The 21356-nt window shown below is 36.6% G+C and overlaps 1 protein-coding gene across 2 annotated transcripts in view; it reads right to left on the reverse strand.

Annotated features, from left to right (window-relative positions):
• Positions 1-21356, reverse strand: part of MICU1 (mitochondrial calcium uptake 1) — a 282852-nt gene that overhangs the window by 116936 nt on the left and 144560 nt on the right. The window contains exons 7-8 of one of the 2 annotated variants that reach the window (XM_032608291.1): positions 18893-18975; positions 13334-13531 (exon numbers count right to left, since the gene is read on the reverse strand). In XM_032608291.1, coding sequence (XP_032464182.1) covers positions 13334-13531; positions 18893-18975 — 281 coding nt within the window. The remainder of the gene's footprint in view (positions 1-13333; positions 13532-18892; positions 18976-21356) is intronic. The other variant, XM_032608292.1, reaches the window with a different exon arrangement.

Here is a 21356-nt window from a genome sequence, read left to right on the forward strand (position 1 = left end):
GTCCATTTTTTTCTTTAATTAAAAAAAAATTTTTTTTCTTAATAATTATTTTTATTTTTTATTTTAATAACTTTATTTAATTTTATCTTTATTTTATTTTATCCTCTTCCTCCTTTCCTTCCTTCCTTCCACCCTTTCTTTTCTTTCTCTCTCCCTCCCTCCCTCCCTCTCTCTCTCTCTCTCTCTCTTTCTTTCTTTCTACTTTTTCTCCCTTTTATTCTGAGTCATGTGGATGAATGGCTCTTGGTGCTGCAGCCAGGAGTAAGTTCTGTGCCTCTGAGGTGGGAGAGCCAACTTAAGGACACCAGTCCACAAGAGACCTCGCAGCTCCACGTAGTATCAAACGGCGAAAATCTCCCAGAGATCTCCATCTGAACACCAGCACCCAGCTTCACTCAACGACCAGCAAGCTACAGTGCTGGACACCCTATGCCAAACAATGAGCAAGACAGGAGCACAACCCCACCCATGAGCAGAGAGGCTGCCTACAATCATAATAAGGCCACAGATACCCCAAAACACACCACCAGACATGGACCTGCCCACCAGAAAGAAAAGATCCAGCCTCATCCACCAGAACACAGGCACTAGTCCCCTCCACCAGGAAGCCTACACATCCCAATGAACCAACGTTAGCCACTAGGGACAGACACCAAAAACAACAGGAACTATGAACCTGCAGCCTGCAAAAAGGAGACCCAAAATACAGTAAGATAAGCAAAATGAGAAGACAGAAAAACACACAGAAGATGAAGGAGAAAGATAAAAACCCATCAGAACTAACAAATGAAGAGGAAATAGGCAGTCTACCTGGAAAAGAATTCAGAATAATGATAGGAAAGATGATCCAAAATCTTGGAAATAGAATAGACAAAATGCAAGAAACATTTAACAAGGACCTAGAAGAACTAAAGATGAAACAAGCAACGATGAAGAACACAATAAATGAAATTAAAAATACTCTAGAAGGGATCAATAGCAGAATAACTGAGGCAGAATAACGGATAAGTGACCTGGAAGATAAATAGTGGAAATAACTATTGCAGAGCAGACTAAAGAAAAAAGAATGAAAATAACTCAGGACAGTCTCAGAGACCTCTGGGACAACATTAAATACACCAACATTCGAATTATAGGGGTCCCAGAAGAAGAAGAGAAAAAGAAAGGGACTGAGAAAATATCTGAAGAGATTATAGTTGAAAAATTCCCTAATATGGGAAAGGAAATAGTTAATCAAGTCCAGGAAGCACAGAGAGTCCCATACAGGATAAATCCAAGGAAAAACATTTCAAAAATGAAATACAAAGAAAACACATTAAAAGCAGCAATGGAAAAACAACAAATAACACACAAGGGAATCCCCATAAGGTTAACAGCTGATCTTTCAGCAGAAACTCTGCAAGCCAGAAGGGACTGGCAGGACATATTTGAAGTGATGAAGGAGAAAAACCTACAACCAAGATTACTCTACCCAGCAAGGATCTCATTCAGACTTGATGGAGAAATTAAAACCTTTACAGACAAGCAAAAGCTGACAGAGTTCAGCACCACCAAACCAGCTTTACAACAAATGCTAAAGGATCTTCTCTAGTCAAGAAACACGTAAGAAGGAAAAGACCTACAATAACAAACCCAAAACAATTAAGAAAATGGGAATAGGAACATACATATCAATAATTACCTTAAATGTAAATGGATTGAATGCTCCCACCAAAAGACACAGACTGGTTGAATGGATACAAAAACAAGACCCATATATATGCTGTCTACAAGAGACCCACTTCAGACCTAGGGACACATACCAACTGAAAGTGAGGGGATGGAAAAAGATATTCCATGAAAATGGGAATCAAAAGAAAGCTGGAGCAGCAATACTCACATCAGATAAAATAAACTTTAAAATAAAGAATGTTACAAGAGACAAGGAAGGACACTACATAATGATCAAGGGATCAATCCAAGAAGAAGATATAACAATTGTAAATATTTATGCATCCAACATAGGAGCACCTCAATACATAAGGCAAATACTAACAGCCACAAAAGGGGAAATTGACAGTAACACAATCATAGTAGGGGACTTTAACACCCCACTTTCACCAATGGACAGATCATCCAAAATGAAAATAAATAAGGAAACACAAGCTTTAAATGATACATTAAACAAGATGGACTTAATTGATATTTACAGGACATTCCATCCAAAAACAACAGAATACACATTTTTCTCAAGTGTTCATGGAACATTCTCCAGGATAGATCATATCTTGGGTCACAAATCAAGCCTTTGTAAATTTAAGAAAATTGAAATTGTATCAAGTATCTTCTCTGACCACAACGCTATGAGACTAGATATCAATTACAGGAAAAGATCTGTAAAATATGCAAACACATGGAGGCTAAACAATACACTACTTAATAACGAAGTGATCACTGAAGAAATCAAAGAGGAAGTCAAAAAATACCTAGAAAGAAATGACAATGCAGACACGATGACCCAAAACCTATGGGATGCAGCAAAATCAGTTCTAAGAGGGAAGTTTATAGCAATACAATCTTACCTTAAGAAACAGGAAACATCTCGAATAAACAACCTAACCTTGCACCTAAAGCAATTAGAGAAAGAAGAACAAAAAAACCCCCAAGGTTAGCAGAAGGAAAGAAATCATAAAGATCAGATCAGAAATAAATGAAAAAGAAATGAAGGAAATGATAGCAAAGATCAATAAAACTAAAAGCTGCTTCCTTGAGAAGATAAACAAAATTGATAAACCATTAGCCAGACTCATCAAGAAAAAAAGGGAGAAGAGTCAAATCAATAGAATTAAAAATGAAAAAGGATAAGTAACAACTGACACTGCAGAAATACAAAAGATCATGAGAGATTACTACAAACAACTCTATGACAATAAAATGGACAACCTGGAAGAAATGGATAAATTCTTAGAAATGCACAACCTGCCAAGACTGAATCAGGAAGAAATAGAAAATATGAACAGACCAATCACAAGCCCTGAAATTGAAACTGTGATTAAAAATCTTCCAACAAACAAAAGCCCAGGACCAGATGGCTTCACAGGCAAATTCTATCAAACATTTTGAGAAGAGCTAACACCTATCCTTCTCAAACTCTTCTAAAATATAGCAGAGGGAGGAACACTCCCCAACTCATTCTACGAGGCCACCATCACCCTGATACCAAAACCAGACAAGGATGTCACAAAGAAAGAAAACTACAGGCCAACATCACTGATGAACATAGATGCAAAAATCCTCAACAAAATACTAGCAAACAGAATCCAACAGCACATTAAGAGGATCATACGCCATGATCAAGTGGAGTTTATTCCAGGAATGCAAGGATTCTTCAATATACGCAAATCAATCAATGTGATACACCATATTAACAAATTGAAGGAGAAAAACCATATGGTCATCTCAATAGGTGCAGAGAAAGCTTTCGACAAAATTCAACACTCTTTTATCACAAAAACCCTCCAGAAAGTAGGCATAGAGGGAACTTTTCTCAACATAATAAAGGCCATATATGACAAACCCACAGCCAACATTGTCCTCAATGGTGAAAAACTGAAAGCATTTCCACTAAGATCAGAAACAACACAAGGTTGCCCACTCTCACCACTCTTATTCAACGTAGTTTTGGAAGTCTTAGCCACAGCAATCAGAGAAGAAAAGGAAATAAAAGGAATCCAAATAGGAAAAGAAGAAGTAAAATTGTCACTGTTTGCAGATGACATGATAGTATACATAGAGAATCCTAAAGATGCTACCAGAAAACTACTAGAGCTAATCAATGAGTATGGTAAAGTAGCAGGATACAAAATTAATGCACATTCTTATACACTAATGATGAAAAATCTGAAAGTGAAATTAAGAAAACACTCCCAGGGCTTCCCTGGTGGCGCAGCGGTTGAGAGTCCGCCTGCTGATGCAGGGGACACGGGTTCGTGTCCCAGTCTGGGAAGATCCCACATGCCGCGGAGCGGCTAGGCCCATGAGCCATGGCCGCCGAGCCTGCGCTCCACAACGGGAGAGGCCACAACAGTGAGAGGCATCATGCGTACCGCAAAAAAAAAAAAAAAGAAAACACTCCCATTTACCATAGCAACAAAAAGAATAAAATATCTAGGAATAAACCTACCTAAGGAGACAAAAGACCTATATGCAGAAAATTATAAGACACTGATGAAAGAAATTAAAGGTGATACAAATAGATGGGGAGATATACCGTGTTCCTGGATTGGAAGAATCAACATTGTGAAAATGACTCTACTACCCAAAGCAATGTACAGATTCAATGCAATCCCTATCAAACTACCAATGGCATTTTTCACAGAACTAGAACAAAAAATTTCACAATTTGTATGGAAACACAAAAGACCCCAAATAGCCAAAGCAATCTTGAGAACGAAAAACAGAGCTGGAGGAATCAGGCTCCCTAACTTCAGACTATACTACAAAGGTACAGTAATCAAGACAGTATGGTACTGGCACAAAAACAGAAATATAGATCAATGGAACAGGATAGAAAGCCCAGAGACAAACACACGCACATATGGTCACCTAATCTTTGATAAAGGAGGTAGGAATGCACAGTGGAGAAAGGACAGCCTCTTCAATAAGTGGTGCTGGGAAAACTGGACAGCTACATGTAAAAGTATGAGATTAGAACACTCCCTAACACCGTACATAAAAATAAGCTCAAGGGGCTTCCCTGGTGGCGCAGTGGTTGAGAGTCCGCCTGCCGATGCAGGGGACACAGGTTCGTGCCCCGGTCCAGGAGGATCCCACATGCCGCGGAGCGGCTGGGCCCGTGAGACATGGTCGCTGAGCCTGCGCGTCTGGAGCCTGTGCTCCGCAGCGGGAGAGGCCACAACAGTGAGAGGCCCGCGTACCGCAAAAAAAAAAAAAAAAAAAAAAAAAAAAAAAAGAAAGAAAAAAAATAAGCTCAAAATGGATTAAAGACCTAAATGTAAGGCCAGAAACTATCAAACTCTTAGAGGAAAACATAGGCAGAACACTCTATGACATAAATCACAGCAAGATCCTTTTTGACCCACCTCCTAGAGAAATGGAAATAAAAACAAAAATAAACAAATGGGACCTAATGAAACTTCAAAGCTTTTGCACAGCAAAGGAAACCATAAACAAGACCAAAAGACAACCCTCAGAATGGGAGAAAATATTTGCAAATGAAGCAACTGACAAAGGATTAATCTCCAAAATTTACAAGCAGCTCATGCAGCTCAATAACAAAAAAACAAACAACCCAATCCAAAAATGGGCAGAAGAGCTAAATAGACATTTCTCCAAAGATGATATACAGATTGCCAACAAACACATGAAAGAATGCTCAACATCATTAATCATTAGAGAAATGCAAATCAAAACTACAATGAGTTATCATCTCACACCGGTCAGAATGGCCATCATCAAAAAATCTACAAACAATAAATGCTGGAGAGGGTGTGGAGAAAAGGGAACACTCCTGCACTGCTGGTGGGAATGTGAATTGGTAAAGCCACTATGGAGAACAGTATGGAGGTTCCTTAAAAAAGTAAAAATAGAACTACCATATGACCCAGCAATCCTGCTACTGGGCATATACCCTGAGAGACCATAATTCAAAAAGAGTCATGTACTACAATGTTCATTGCAGCTCTATCTACAATAGCTAGGACATGGAAGCAACCTAAGTGTCCATTGACAGATGAATGGAAAAAGAAGATGTGGCACATATATACAATGGAATATTACTCAGCCATAAAAAGAAACGAAATTGAGTTATTTGTAGAGGTGGATGGACCTAGAGACTGTCATACAGAGTGACGTGTAAGTCAGAAAGAGACAAACAAATACTGTAGGCTAACACATATATATGGAATCTAAAAAAAAAAATGGTTCTGAAGAACCCAGGGGCGGGACAGGAATAAAAACGCAGACATAGAGAATGGGTTTGAGGACATAGGGATGGGGAAGGGTAAGCTGGGACGAAGTGAGAGAGTGGCATGGACATATATACACTACCAAATGTAAAACAGATAGCTAGCGGGAAGCAGCTGCATAGCACAGGGAGATCAGCTCAGTGCTTTGTGACCACCTAGAGGGGTGGGATAGTGAGGATGGGAGGGAGACTCAAGAGGGAGGAGATATGGTGATATATGTATATGTATAGCTGATTCATTTTGTTATAAAGCAGAAACTAACACACCATTGTAAAGCAATTATACTCCAATAAAGATGTAAAAAAAAAGGAGTCTAAAATGTAATATATATTTGTATGTATATATGTATAACTGAATCACTTTTCTGTATACTTGAAAGTAACAGCATTGTAAATTAACTATACTTCAATTAAAAAAAAAAAAGGGCAGACTCTAGAGGCAGACTGCCTAGAATCCAATCTCAGCTCCTCCTTTATTATGTGAGAGACCCTGGGCAAGTTACTTAACTTCTTTGTGCCTTAGTTTTCTCATTTGTTAAATGTGGATAATTATAATACCAACCTCATAGTGTTGTGAAGATTACAGGAAATAATGTACATACAGCACTTAGAGTAGTGCTTGGCTTATGGTGAACGCTCAAGAGATGTTGGCTAGTATTTTTATTAGGAATATGTACTCAAATTATTGTTAAAATGCTTGGTACTGCCAGAGGTCTACACCCACAGACTGTTGTGGCTAGAAGAGTAGGCACAGATTATACATTCACAATCATCTTCTTTCGTACTACTTTTCATTTTACTGTATCACATTCAACTATATTGTAAATTAAATATTCTGCTGTAAGACTAAAAAAATTATCACTGTATTCTGAATTCCAGAGCGTTGACCTATGAACTTTTGATATGTTGGTACACAGCTCATTCATAAATTGAGAAGCATTTGTTTTCTACTAAAAAATGGTTGATAAGACTATTTGAATGATAGACTGAGGAAAAATTTCCCTCAGAGAAAGATCTGATTTTCATGATTTATTTATGAGCCCCTTTTTTCTTGTGGCCAGTTTAAAATTAACTTAGAATGTAAATTAGAGATATCTGACGACAGGAAAATCCTGGTGATTGCCAAGTATGATAAAAGGTATGACTAACATATTGACTTTGGAATTGCAACACTATCTGCAAATAAAAAAATAGTACTAATCTCTAAGTTTTCTGCACTTTAATGATCAATCTGAAAGGTCAGATTCAGAAGTACTAATTAATGCCTTTTAAAAATCACGCCTAGATCATGTATTTTAAGCAGCAAAGTGTCACTCAACTTTTCCCTTCATTGTCCAAAAAATATGAAACAAAAAAGCACTGTTTTGTATAGTTTTTACAGAATAATTGTCAAGGTTACATTTACAAGGTCAAAGGAGCTTTATATCACCATGGACATTCTACCATGTATAGTATTTCCAGTCCTATTCTACCTATAAGCAACAAATGATAGCAAACTTGAGTTACAGGGTGTAAAGGGAATTCCAAGTTAAATAAGTTTGGTTTTGGGTGTTACATATCTTCTTTTAATGAGAAGATATAGGTAACTCACCCTGAGAGCTAACTTGGTTTCATCAGGGCAAGACTTTGAACCTACCTGACAATGTGGTACAGAGAGAAGACAGAATTAGCTTTAAAAAGTGTTGACATCAAGTCATGGGTGACTGATTTATAAGGAATTATTGAGGGCAATTAAATTTTTATTCTATTATTTTTATATATTTCTATTTTTAAAAAAATATTTAATTAATTTATTTAGGCTGTGCCGGGTCTTAGTTGAGGCATGTGGGATCTTCACTGCAGCATGTGGGATCTTTAGTTGTGGCCTGTGGAATTCTTAGGTGTGGCATGCAGATTCCTTAGTTGTGGCATGCAAACTCTTAGTTGTGGCATGCACGCGGGATCTAGTTCCCCGACCAGGGATTGAACCTGGGCCCCCTGCATTGGGAGCACAGAGTCTTACCCACTGTACCACCAGGGAAGTCCCTATATTTCTATTTTTTAAAGTGATGATTATTTCCTAAAAAGTCCCTTGGTGTCCTAGGCAAACAAAGACTAGGTTTAAAACAAGGTTATTAAGATAATAATAAAGGTTTTTTTTTTAAACCTTTAAACATGTACTTGGCTCCTTAAAGTTATAAATCCCTAAAAGAGACAAGTACTCTTTAATAACCCTTTTAATGACTTTTGGAAAATTCAAGCTGAAAACATCTAAGGATGGAATAAGAAACTATAGATTTATTACTATCCACATTCTGCTTTGTAGAGGCAAAAGTGGAAGAATAAAACTAAAAGAAACCCAATGAACATATCACATTTTGTTTCTTAGATTTAATTAAATCAAAGTCAACTCTCATCTTTAAGTTTACATAATAAGAGTCACTTTCCCAGGGGAAAAAAAACCCCAAAACAGGATACTAAGATAAAAAGAAATCTGCTCTGCCAAGAGTGTTCTAGTTCCAGAAAGTGTTTGGTTTAGTGTTTGGTTGAAAGCATTCTGGTCTCATTTCCCACAATCTTTCAGCCAAGAAAAGAGCTGAAGTTTGTCTTTCAATATGGCCCTCTGTATCTGGACAAGAAAGATTTAATTCTACTTTAGTACTTTAAAGAGATGAGTACAAAGATGTCAGCCTGATGATCTAAAGGGTAGGTGATTCTGGAATTCCTTAATATTGAGTTCCTAAATATTTAAATTAAATTAACCATTTTTTTGCTCTACTCTTATTGGCAGATGGGAATAATTAGCATAGTTCTTTATGTTTCCCTGTTATCTTTCTTTCTGACTGAACAAATCTAGATAACTTCAATATTTTTTTTCTTGAAGACTGGGAATGTAAGACAGATACTGTTACCCTTTAAACTATATCTAATTTACCTTCAGGTTATTGATACTTATTCCATATTAAAATGTGATAATCTTGTTGGTTATGCAATAAGCATGCGAACCCCCAAAACTAATCGAAAAGATCATGCTACAGATTGGAATTCCATTAGATGATACTGTTTCAGTTTCCTTGTTGCGTATTCTGGAGTTGGTTTCTTCCCTCTTGTATAAATTAATTTTTGCTTTTCTTTGACATAATGACAGCTCCTTTTTCTCCTCCCCCCAAATTAAAATTAATCATAATCTTTCAAAGAGTTCTGTATTACCTTTCATTTTTTGACTGACATCCTGCTTGCTGTAGTCCTCAAGAAATCAATGAATATATTAACTGAAATTAGACTTGGCACCTGTCTCCAAGGAACTCAGCTAAATAGTTCTTGGGAGACTTAGATGGAATTTTAATAACTTCAAAAGGGATTTTTTTAAAAAACTGTGCATTCTTTTTTTGACATTAAGCCATTACGATTTATTAAAATGCATGTATATGTGGCTCTTATATGCATGTGAAAATTTAAGTATTTAATTAAATAGTTCATAATTTTATTCCAAGTCATTATAACTCCTTTTCCCAACAGCCTTAAACACAAAGGTGTTTCACCATTATTGACTTATCTTTTCTTGTAAAACTGTGCATTCTTAAGTCACTCTTTCAAACCCATTCTTTTTGAGTTCCCAAATAAAGACATAAGGGTAGAATAAAACAAATATGACCAGAGATAAGAGCATTAGAACACTCTAAAAAAATCTAACAAGTTAATGATTGTTATGAAAAGAAACTAAACGGCTAGTTTAGGTAGTATCTTATCAACACAAAAGAACAGTGTATTTCTTCTCAGCCACAACACTCAACTTGAAGGGCAAAGGAACTGGAAAAACATGGTGCTGAAGAAGGGAGACTATAAATATTCAAGACTTTTTGTTTGTTTGTTTCTAAATTTCAGAACGTTTTGTTTTTCTTTAGAGCTCTAAATAAGTCAGGTACAGAAACCTCATCTCAGACTAAAATAACAATCAGATGATGAATAGAAAAGAGTTTAGTCTGAAAGAGTGAGTTGGAATCCTGGTTGTACCATTTAATAGCTCTGCAACTTTTATCTTTTCGAATTTCAGTTTCTACCTCTGTAACACCGGTATAATACCGCCAAACCCAATAGGGTTGGCGAGAACTAAAATAAAGAAGGCATGTAATACTGTACAATGCCTGCTCATAGTAGGCATTTGATAAATTTTCATGGACTTTTTCCCCTTCCCTAACCACTGTGGAAATTAAAATTGACAGATAAATAGTGTTCTCTTCACTCTCAAAGCTATTGTGGTGAGAAAAAGATAGAAATAACCAAATGGAGCTATAAGTCTCCTCGACCTAAAATCTTAAAGTAGATAAGTAAGCAGTGAAATAAAACTGGTAAGAGATAAATAGAAAGAATAATGGAACTATAAAACCCATATGAAAGCTAAGATACTGTTAATCATTCCTATTTTCCTCTTGGCTGTGATGATATTATATTTCATATTCAGTGAGGGGATAAATTACCCAAACTTCGAAAAGTAAAATTAAAAGTGTTTCACAAAAACAAAAACTGCTTCTATTTTCTAGACGTTTTATCAGAAAAATATTTCAAAATGAAAGTAAGGCCTTTCAGTCATTCATCTGAGATGACCTGTTTACGTGTCTACTACATGCCAACTGTCATACTAAAGGGCAGAGGGTATACAAAAGAAGGTGAAAGAATCTGTTAAAGGCATAGTACATGCCAAGTGTTTCAGGCATGCACCACTGTGTTAGTTCACTAGGGATGCCATAATAAAACACTACCAACTTGGTGACAAATAGCAGAAATTAATTTTTTCACAGTCCTGGAGGCTGGAAGTCCAAGAACAAGGTGTAGGCAGTGTCGGTTTCCTCTGAGGCCTCTCTCCTTGGCTTGCAGTTGGCTGCCCTCTTGCTGTCTCTTCACATGGTTGTCCCTCTGTGTACGTACACCCCTGGTGTCTGTGTCTCTTTGTGTGTCCAAATTTCCTCTCCTTATAAGGCTACCAGTAAGACTGGATTAGGGCTCACCCAAATAGCCTCATTTTAACTTAATCACATCTTTAAAGGCCCTATCTCCAGACTGGGGGTTGAGATTCAACATAGCAATTCTGGGGGAAGACACAATTCAGCCTATAAGAAACATCATCTCACTTAATCATCACCATGTTGTATAAATGAGGATATAAGCTTTGAGAGAATAAATAACTCATCGAATGTCTGATAGCCAGTAAGTGGTAGAAGGAAAATTTTAACCAAGGTCTCGTTATGAGTACACCAAAGCCTTTGCTCTTTCTGCTATTCACACCTCCTCAAAGAATTACACATCAACTTGGGAAGACATAGTACTGACTGATGAAACTTTAAATATGGGGCTTACTGATAAGGAGGCACTTATTCACTGAACTTGTGTATTATATGGAAAGAAGGGACTCAGGATTAATAAACATTTATGTAATACAGTGTTTTCTAGAATAAATATCTTAGATATACTCTTTTAGATCTCTTTTCTTCTACATTTGGGTGTAGGTTATGTGCAGGTATACATGTATGGAATCCCTAATCTGCTTTATAACATTCTACATTTATCATTTGAAGTTTGTTAAAAGTACCATTCTAGCTTGTGCTTTATTCTTTAACTACATTTGATGGATGTATACTATATGTTAAATTGTAATTACATAATAAGTTAAATAATTTACACTCCTAGATTATGTTATAAGGCTTCCAAAGAAGAACATTACAGGTATGCATACTAAGGCATATGTCTAGAATCCTGGTACATACCAACTCTTAAACAAAAACTGTTGGACTCCTCAAAGCCGGAAGTGAAACTCCCATGTGAAAAATGTCCTCCTTAAACTACCAGGAAAGAAACAAAGAGAGGCAACTGTGGACGAGTAACTAAAATATATGGGGGACTAAAGGAAGATAAGAATTATTTTAACAAGATCTGTTTGTACAAATTACTCTCGACTTTGACTCCCCTTTTCTGGTGATAAGAATGCAAACTTCACAAAGCTAAGTTGCCTCTCTTTGTTCAACTTAGTATATAAACAATTAGGCCTAAACACTCCTTTGCGTCTTCATTTTCCTATGGGGGTTCTCATGTATGTGTAAAAATCTGTATACTTTTCTCTTGTTAATCTGTCTTATGTCAATTTAAGACGCAGGCCCAGGTGGAGACCCTAGGAGGGTAGAGGTAAAGTTTTGTGTCCCCTGCACTATATATATAATAAATATATAGTACTTACCATGTATTATAAGGGCTACAAGAGCCTCCTGAAGGAGGCTGAATTGTGGAAAACCATTATTTTGAGGTAAGTTCCTTGAATATTAATTATACCATTTCCAAAAAAAACAGTACAAAAGCACATTCCAAAGTTAGATCTGATTTTTAGTATGATTTATTCTTCTGCTTCTCTCCTAGAGAATGAATATTAAACAGTGTTCTTATCAGTAAAGGGAATTCAGTTGTGATTTTTCAAACTGTCTCAACTGAGGGAAGTGGGTGGAAGAGGTGGGAGTAATATATTAGAATCTCCAGGGAAAAATGGGAGAGCAGATAGAGAAGTAATATTCAGAGTTTAAAAACAAAGCAGTGCTTTTCTCCAATACTTTTATGTGTTTTTAGTCATAGGATTTAATGTTTTGAAATTTCAAGTAACATTAAGGCAGGGCATATGTTAACCAAAAACAGAGGTTGAGGAACACCAGCATAAGGGAATTTTTAATAATCAGAAGAAATCAGAGACTTCATTTTTTTGTCTCCAGACTAAAGTGCATATAGAAGGCATTTAATGAACGTTTTGAACTGAACAGACTCAGTAGCCAATTAACCCTAATTACTTACTTAATTCAACAAGTACACGCATAGAAAAAGGTAATGCTCTCACAGAGCTGTGTCCAGGAACTGAACACCATGATGGTCTAAACTTTAAGTGGAAAAGTAAATCCCCAAACCCAGTATGACACCTTTGTAACTCTGAGCACATATATTTTTATTTCTGACACTTTGTGTTTCCAGCTGTTACTACCTTTGTAAACTTTCATAGAAAGAGCTCCTTATTATCCCCCTCTCCTTACCCCTTTGGTGCCTTCTACACAATAAACATACATGCTCAGGTTGAGAACTGCTCTGACCCCTGAACTTCTTTTTCCTCAAGCTGAGTATCCAAAGACAACTAAGATTTTCAATTTGACTTTTTTGGCTTTCAGTCCCAGAACAAACTTATTGTAAGACATATTATTTCCTACCTGCTGTCTGGCTGTAGATCACTGATAAGGCTCAAACTAATCAGTTCTCATGGTTGGAGGCAGATTGAAAGAATACTTATAGTACAGGCCCCTCCCAACCCAGCAGCTCTACGTGCATACATGATGGACAGTGCCCTGAAGTCCAAGGAATACCTACTTCCAGCTTGAGAACATCGTGCTGAAGTTTACGCTGAAATTCAAGGAAGTTTTTGATTGTCAGCTTCCCCTTGAGATCAGCTCCAAAAAAGTAGGTTGTGAGGGCTGAACACAAGCCAGACTTGAGGGTGTTACCAGTTGTAGAACGATCTCTGTGACGCATTCCCATGCTGGTTTGGGAGCGAATGATGCTCTGAACCTAATGGAGAAGCAAATCCCCGTCCAGAAAAACATTACAAGGTGGAAAATGTGGAAAAGTAAGAATAGTAACTGACTATCGACTGCTTACTGTTTGCCTACACTGTGCTACAAAGCTCTCTTTTAATGCTCACAACAGTCCTATGAGATAAGCCCCATGATTATTCTCATTTTACAGATGAGGAATTTGAGGTACACTGCTAAATAACTTGCTTGAGGTCAAGTAGCTAGCAAATAATTGAACTGGTATTCTAACACACATGCTTGACACCTTTATAATTGGGATGCCTTTTAAAATCTCTCTTTAGAAAAAAGCATGCATTTGTTTTAGGCTCAAAACCTCACACACAACATTAAAATAATCATCAACCTCACAGTAATACCTTCCGTATCTCAGGAGACTTAAAAATTTCACACTTCTCACTACTGACTCTCCAGTTGTGATGAGAGGCGGTATAGCTATAGGCAAATACTTGATATCACACAGATATGGAGATAACACATTTATTAGAATGATAATGTGAAACATAAAGTTGGTATGAAGTAATTCTCCAAGAGAAGATGGGGAATTAGTTTAATCTTTGAGAAGTTTTAAATGAGCTTTTGAAAACAAACAACCCAATCAAAAATGGGCAGAAGACCTAAACAGACATTTCTCCAAAGAAGATATACAGATTGCCAACAAACACATGAAAGGATGCTCAATATCACTAATCATTAGAGAAATGCAAATCAAAATTACAATGAGGTATCACCTCACACCAGTCAGAATGGCCATCATCAAAAAAATGTACAAACAATAAATGCTGGAGAGGGTGTGGAGAAAAGGGAACCCTCGTGCACTGTTGGTGGAAATGTAAATTGATACAGCCACTATGGAGAACAGTACAGAGGTTCCTTAAAAAACAAAATAGAACTACCATACGACCCAGCAATCCCACTACTGGGCATATACCCTGAGAAACCATAATTCAAAAAGAGTCATGTACCACAATGTTCATTGCAGCTCTATTTACAATAGCCAGGACATGGAAGCAACCTAAGTATCCATTGACAGATGAATGGATAAAGAAGATGTGGCACATATATACAATGGAATATTACTCAGCCATAAAAAGAAACGAAATTGAGTTATTTGTAGTGAGGTGGATGGAACTAGAGTCTGTCATACAGAGTGAAGTGTAAGTCAGAAAGAGACAAACAAATACTGTATGCTAATACATATATATGGAATCTAAAAAAAAAAAAAAAGGTTCTGAAGAACCTAGAGGCGGGACAGGAATAAAGACGCAGACATAGAGAATGGATCTGAGGACACGGGGAGGGGGAAGGGTAAGCTGGGACGAAGTGAGAGAGTGGCATGGACATATATACACTACGAAATGTAAAACAGCTAGTAGGAAGTGGCCGCATACCACAGGGAGATCAGCTCAGTGATTTGTGACCACCTAGAGGGGTGGGATAGGGAGGGTAGGAGGGAGACTCAAGAGGGAGGAGATATGGTGATATATATGTATAGCTGATTCACTTTGTTATAAAGCAGAAACTAACACACCATTGTAAAGCAATTATACTCCAATAAAGATGTTTAAAAAAATACAAAAAAATAAATGAGCTTTTGAGAAAGAATAATTTGGGGGACTAGCAACCATGGCTTAACTATATAAAATGAGCTTTTTGAGGCAAGTCTATGATTGATATAGCATTTTTTTCACAAGTTCCTGCAATCTTTTCTACCTCTTCACAAGCTAAAATAACAACTATTCAGAATAATTAAAATTGTGATATGTAAGGACAGATAATAGAGGCATATTATATAAATAAATAATATATATAGCCTTGTGGATAATGATTTTTAAATTGCCAAATTAGAAAAGCATAATACTTAAAAACTTAAGATTTGTAACAATGGATTTCCATGGTTAAATGTCTTTTATTTGTTTTATTTATTACCTATGACCATAAAAAGACTTATTTAACACAATTTAAAAGTCTCTGGCTCTAAAAGGTAAAAGTAGTATAATGGAAAGACACAAGATGGGGAATCAGGACACATGGGGTCTAATTCTGTTGCTCTGCAGTGAAAGCACAATTTATGCAGTTCATTTAACTTCTCTGGGCCTTAGTTTTCTCATTGGAAAAGTTCACGGTTAGAGATCATTGTCCCTAATCTCCTTATAACTCTAGGTTAATATCATAAATGCTTCTGATTATGATTTTTTTCTGGGTTCATGTTTTATCAGGTAAATAAGATTTCTTGACATTTGTTTTCATGCCCACGGAGACTTGAAAGATAGGTATACAATGGACTTTAAAATAATTTAAGTTGAAGTTTTTTAGACATTAAATTGAAATACAGGATAATCAGTACACTGCTGCTTCTATTTGAAGGCAATACACAATTCATTTTCTTTGCCTGGGTGTGAGAACTGAAGAATTTTCCAATAGCAGTGAACCAGTATTGAGCATCAACGTCAAGACCTGTCATGATTTAAATTTTGTCTGTGCTATAATATTGCAGCTCATACCCTTCCTATGGTGGAAATGTGTATGTTAGCTTCAAAAGTGTGGTGCTGAAGAGTGTATGTGGAAATTTCATTCCCTTTCTTCTGTCTCACAACTCATACTTTCATACTAAAAAAACATTTCTGTCACAGCCTCGGGTGAATGTAGCCCAAACAGTTATGAGATTTCTTAAAAAATATATTTTGCTAGGTTAGTTCTGTTTTATGATCTGCTATGAAATGGGTTAAAGAAAAGGATCTGGGGGCTTCCCTGGTGGCACAGTGGTTCAGAATCTGCCTGCCAGTGCTGGGGACATGGGTTCAAGCCCTGGTCCAGGAAGATCCCACCTGCCGTGGAGCAACTAAGCCCGTGCGCCACAACTACTGAGCCTGCGCTCTAGAGTCCGTGAGCCACAACTACTGAGCCCACATGCCACAACTACTGAAGCCCGTGCGCCTAGAGCCTGTGCTCTGCAACAAGAGAAGCCACCGCAATGAGAAGCCCGCGCACCGCAAATGAAGAGTAGCCTCTGCTCACCGCAACTACAGAAAGCCCACGTGCAGCAATGAAGACCCAGTTCAGCCAAAAATAAATAAATTTATAAAAAAAGAAAAGAAAGGTCAGAGAAAACTTACACTATTTACAGTCGTGTAACATTTTTTAGTAATTTATGTTTATGCATGATCAAAGTGATTTTTGAAAAAGATGAATAAAAGAGTAATATTAGGTATTAGCTTGCTTCACACCACATTGACTTTGAAGATACAGAATGATGAAATGTGTGTGTCCTCATACTGGTTCTGTTTAACTTTTTTTGTAACCTTGACAAATTTACCGTCAAGAAAATACCTATTTAGCTGGAAATCAAAGTTTGAATGTTTTAAAGCTTAGTGCACTTTCAACTTAAAGAATTATTATATTGCCCAAAAATGTAGAACGTAGAATGATGAAGCAGAGAAACTTCTAATGAGAGCTATTCACTCCTAAACCACCTTATAATTATTTTTGTTTCTCTAAAGAGTTTTTATATCAAAATTCCTTGTGATCATTATTACAAGTTCCATCCTTTTAACAAGGCCAGTTATCAAGGGATCATATTAGATGAAATTAATACTCCCTTCTCTGTCAAGTGAGCAGAATGGTGGAGTGACTGCTCCAAGTCATTCAGCATTTCAACAGCAATGCCAAAAATGTTGGTGAGAATGTGGAGAAAAGGGAATCCTCAGGCACTAGTGGGAATGTAAACTGGCGTGGCCAGTATGGAAAACAGCATGAAGATTCCTCAAAACATTAAGACTAGAACTACCATATGATCCAGCAATTCCACTTCTGAGTATTTATCCAAAGGAAACCAATCACTATGTTGAAGAGATATCTTCAGCCCCACCCCAACATATTCATTGCAGCATTATTTACAATAGCCAGGACATGGAAACAACCTAAGTGTCCACTGGCAGATGAATGGATAAAGAAAATATGATACACACACACACACACACACACACACACACACACACACACACACAGGAATGTTATTCAGACATAAAAAAGGAAGTAAATCCTGCCATTTGTGATTAACATGGATGAACGTTGAGGGCATTATGCTGGATGAAATAAGTCACAGAGAGAAAGGCAAATACTATACGATCTCACTTATACGTGGAATCCAAAAAAAAGCTGAACTCACAGACACAGAGAACAGATTGTTGGTTGCCAGAAGCAGGGGATGGAGGGTGGGCAAAATGAGTGAAGGTGGTCTAAACTTCCACTTATAAGATAAATAAGCCTTGGAGATATAAGCATGGAGACTATAGTCAACAAAACTAAACTGTATATTTGAAAGCTGCTAAGAGAGGAGATCTTAAAAGTTCTCATCACAAGAAAAAAAACTACGTGTGGTGATGAATATTAACTAAATTTATTGTGGTAATCATTTCAAAGTATATACATAGGTCAAATTATTATGTCATACACCTAAAACAATGTTATAGGTTAACTATATCTCAATAAAAATAAAATAGTTGTGTAAAATAAAATTAAAAATACCAAAATAAGTTCTATTTATAATCATTTGAGGCCACCTGGTAACACCAGTGAAGTGCAGAATTATGAAAAGTGAAGGTATTAGATGGACATAGCTTGCAAATTTGAAAAAATATCTGTAGGTATTTTGAAATATCTGTCTCTGTGCATTTCTTATTTAAAGATACACTATTCCTGATACTTTCTCCCACTTCCTTTTTGCCTCTTTACTCATTGTGAATACAAAAATATTATCTCCCACATATATATTTTTTTCTGTTTTCAAACCACTTCTACCAAACATAATAATTATACCTGGAGAGATACCATGGCCCTCCAAGAACAGAAGTTTGATGGAAATGTAATCTCTTCCTAGGATTCAGAAGAAACTATATACTTTTATGGCTGGAACCTGCTATAGTAAAAGGCATCGTACCATTTTTCCTTCTCTTACAGAAATCCTTTCAGAACATATGTCATTCATCCTTGTATTCTGGAACTGCCTGGCACAAAGGAGCTATTTAATAAATGTTGATTGAATATATGATTGAATAACCGTAACTTAGCCTCTCAGCATTTAGAGTCTAATTCATGTTGGGGAATCAGAGCAATGTTGACCTTAATAATATACTCAAATAATTCCTTACATTCAGAGTAAAAACAAACAAAAAAACCTCACCTATTAAAAGTGGAGATAATTCTGAAAAATGATACATTTGGTACTTCAAAAATTGGATAGCATCAGAATATACTGACCAAGGCCACAGTAAATCCAAGGCACATGAAAATGTGTTCAATATTAATGTATTCAAAGGAAATTTCCAGGAAAACTTGCCTGTTCAAACTCCTCCATGTCTACTTCTCCATCTCCATTCAAGTCAAACATCTTGAAGGCAATTTCAAAATTTCTCTGAGGAGCTGCAAGTTAGGAAGGAAGGAAGGACAGGAGGGAAGGAGGAAGAAAAAAGAAAATTATTTAGAAGGTATTGACCAAAAATAATCATTCCTTTAAGAAAAAAAGATAGTTAAACATTAAAATGTGATATCAAGTCACAGAATGCCACCATATGTATCTTAATCAACCTTTTAGCAATAGTCCTTAAAACCAAAAGAGAATTTTACCATGGCCAGTAAAGACAGCACCTGTCTATCTTTGTGTTTCAACACTCTCCTTTTAAATACTTCAGCTTTGCTTTCTTAGAAACCATCCTCTTAACTGAATAATATTAACGTTGTTCTTTTACTTAAATATAGTGTTATTTATCTGGGCATGAAAGTCTATTTGGGGTGAGATATACTGCTGCAAAGTAAGAAGCTAAAACTCTAAGTCTTTGTCTTGCCTTTTTAAAACAAGCTAGCTTTCTACTTTGTTTTTTCTAGTCTCTCCACTGTAAGTACAATCAGGAGTTCCGTGGATATCACTCTGCCAAGAGGTTATTACCTACACCGCTCTACTCAATGTCACAATAGCTCTGTGGTAAGGCAGAAAAGCACACTGTCAGCTACCCAGCCCCCTATTTTAACCATGTCAGCTGGGTACACAAATTACTAAGCAAAGTACACTTAAATGTTTAAAAAACAAAATGAAAAGTGCAAAGCTTGAGAAGACAGTATATTTTTTTTCCCTTAAGTGAATGATGAAAGTGTTTCAAGACTTCTTTAATGTTCCTAGGTTAATCAAAATAAAATTAATATATTTGTGCATTAGGATAAAATATAAATAGAACAGCCCTCCTTCCTTACCAATGCTAAACGTTCTAGTAAAGAAAATAGCGACTTCCCTGGCAATCCAGTGGTTAGGACTCAGCACTGTCACTGCAGGGGCCTGGGTTCGATCCCTGGTTGGGGAACTAAGATGCCATAGGCCACATCGCGTGGCCGAAAAAAAAAAAAATAAAACTAAGTCGTTTACCTCCTTCCTTTGGTGCTTCAAATTTATATAGCTATAGAGAATAAACCAAAATAAAATTTCCTATATATCCTAATACTATTGAATTAAATTTTCAGTTAATATCACTTTTAGTAAAAAAAAATAATAACAATTAAAGATTATATGTAGACAAAAGAGTAAAAAAGGGCTTAGTGTATTATGCATTGTTGTAGAGAGTCCATATTCCCATCATGCTCATGAATTTGTCAGTAGCAACACTTCCTAGGCTTAAATTCCATTTTCAGCTAGCTAGCCAACTAAGTGGGTAAGTTGCTGGTTTTTAGTTGCCTGGGTGAATCATGTGCTTGTCAGTTTCCAATTGCCTGTTTCACTTGATAATGGCTTCCAACAGGTTTGCTCTAGGCCACCAGCATGATTGCTGAGAAGGATGCAGTGGGGGGGATTAGATTTTCGTATATTTATTGTCACTTCTTAAATTATTCGTACCTGTCTGGATGCTATCTTTTACTGAAGAGTTACCAAGCATTGGGCTGGATAATTCTAAGCTGTTATCTGATTTTGTATTCTCAATCCTGAAAATTTTATTTCTTCTTAATTTTTTCAACAGAGTAGGAAATTGGGGCTCAAAGTCACTAAATGACTAGCTCAAAATCACACAGCTAATAGGAAGCGGAACTGGTAAGTGAACCTTGGTCAACACTGACTCCAAAGCCTATAATTTTTTCATTATGTTCCACAGTCTCCAATATGAAGACAATGGTACTTAAAATAATAAACCAATACTCTTTATTCTGGTATGTTTGGACTTAGAAACAAAACAACCAAACACGACTCACTGGTTATGTCAGTCTCTGCAATAGCTCAGAGTTTCAAGTGGTCCATCTAAAGGATTTACCTGATATCAAAGAAACATTGCATGTGAGGAGCTCAGCAGTTTAAGCTTGGTTGCACTCACAGGCATAGACAACATCAGATTCTCTGATAGACTTGTCACATAGTTTTTAAAATTCTAAATATGAATTTCTTTAAACAGGAGTGCCTCCCTGTTCTCCCCTATTGTCTCAAACTTGGCCCACTGCACTCACATACATTATTTGTCTAATCCTTACAGATTCTTGAAATTGTAACAACTGTAGACAATACGAGGTCACTGAAAGTTTTAAGTGGAGGAGTGCCACAATCACACAGGTATTCAGAAAGAACTTCTCTGGCTACAGTGTGAAGGATGAGTTGGAAAACAAGAAGCAGCCTCAGAGAAGATCATAAAAGCTCTTGTAAATGTTGCAAATGTGAACTGAGGTGATGGCAGTGGTCATGGACAGAAGGAAATGTATCTGAAATAACTTAAAGCAGAAAGTATATAACTTAATGATTAATTAGCTGTGATGAGTTAAGAGTGAAAAAGGCG

The sequence above is a fragment of the Phocoena sinus genome, chromosome 16 (assembly GCF_008692025.1).
Source record: "Phocoena sinus isolate mPhoSin1 chromosome 16, mPhoSin1.pri, whole genome shotgun sequence".
NCBI lineage: Eukaryota > Metazoa > Chordata > Mammalia > Artiodactyla > Phocoenidae > Phocoena > Phocoena sinus.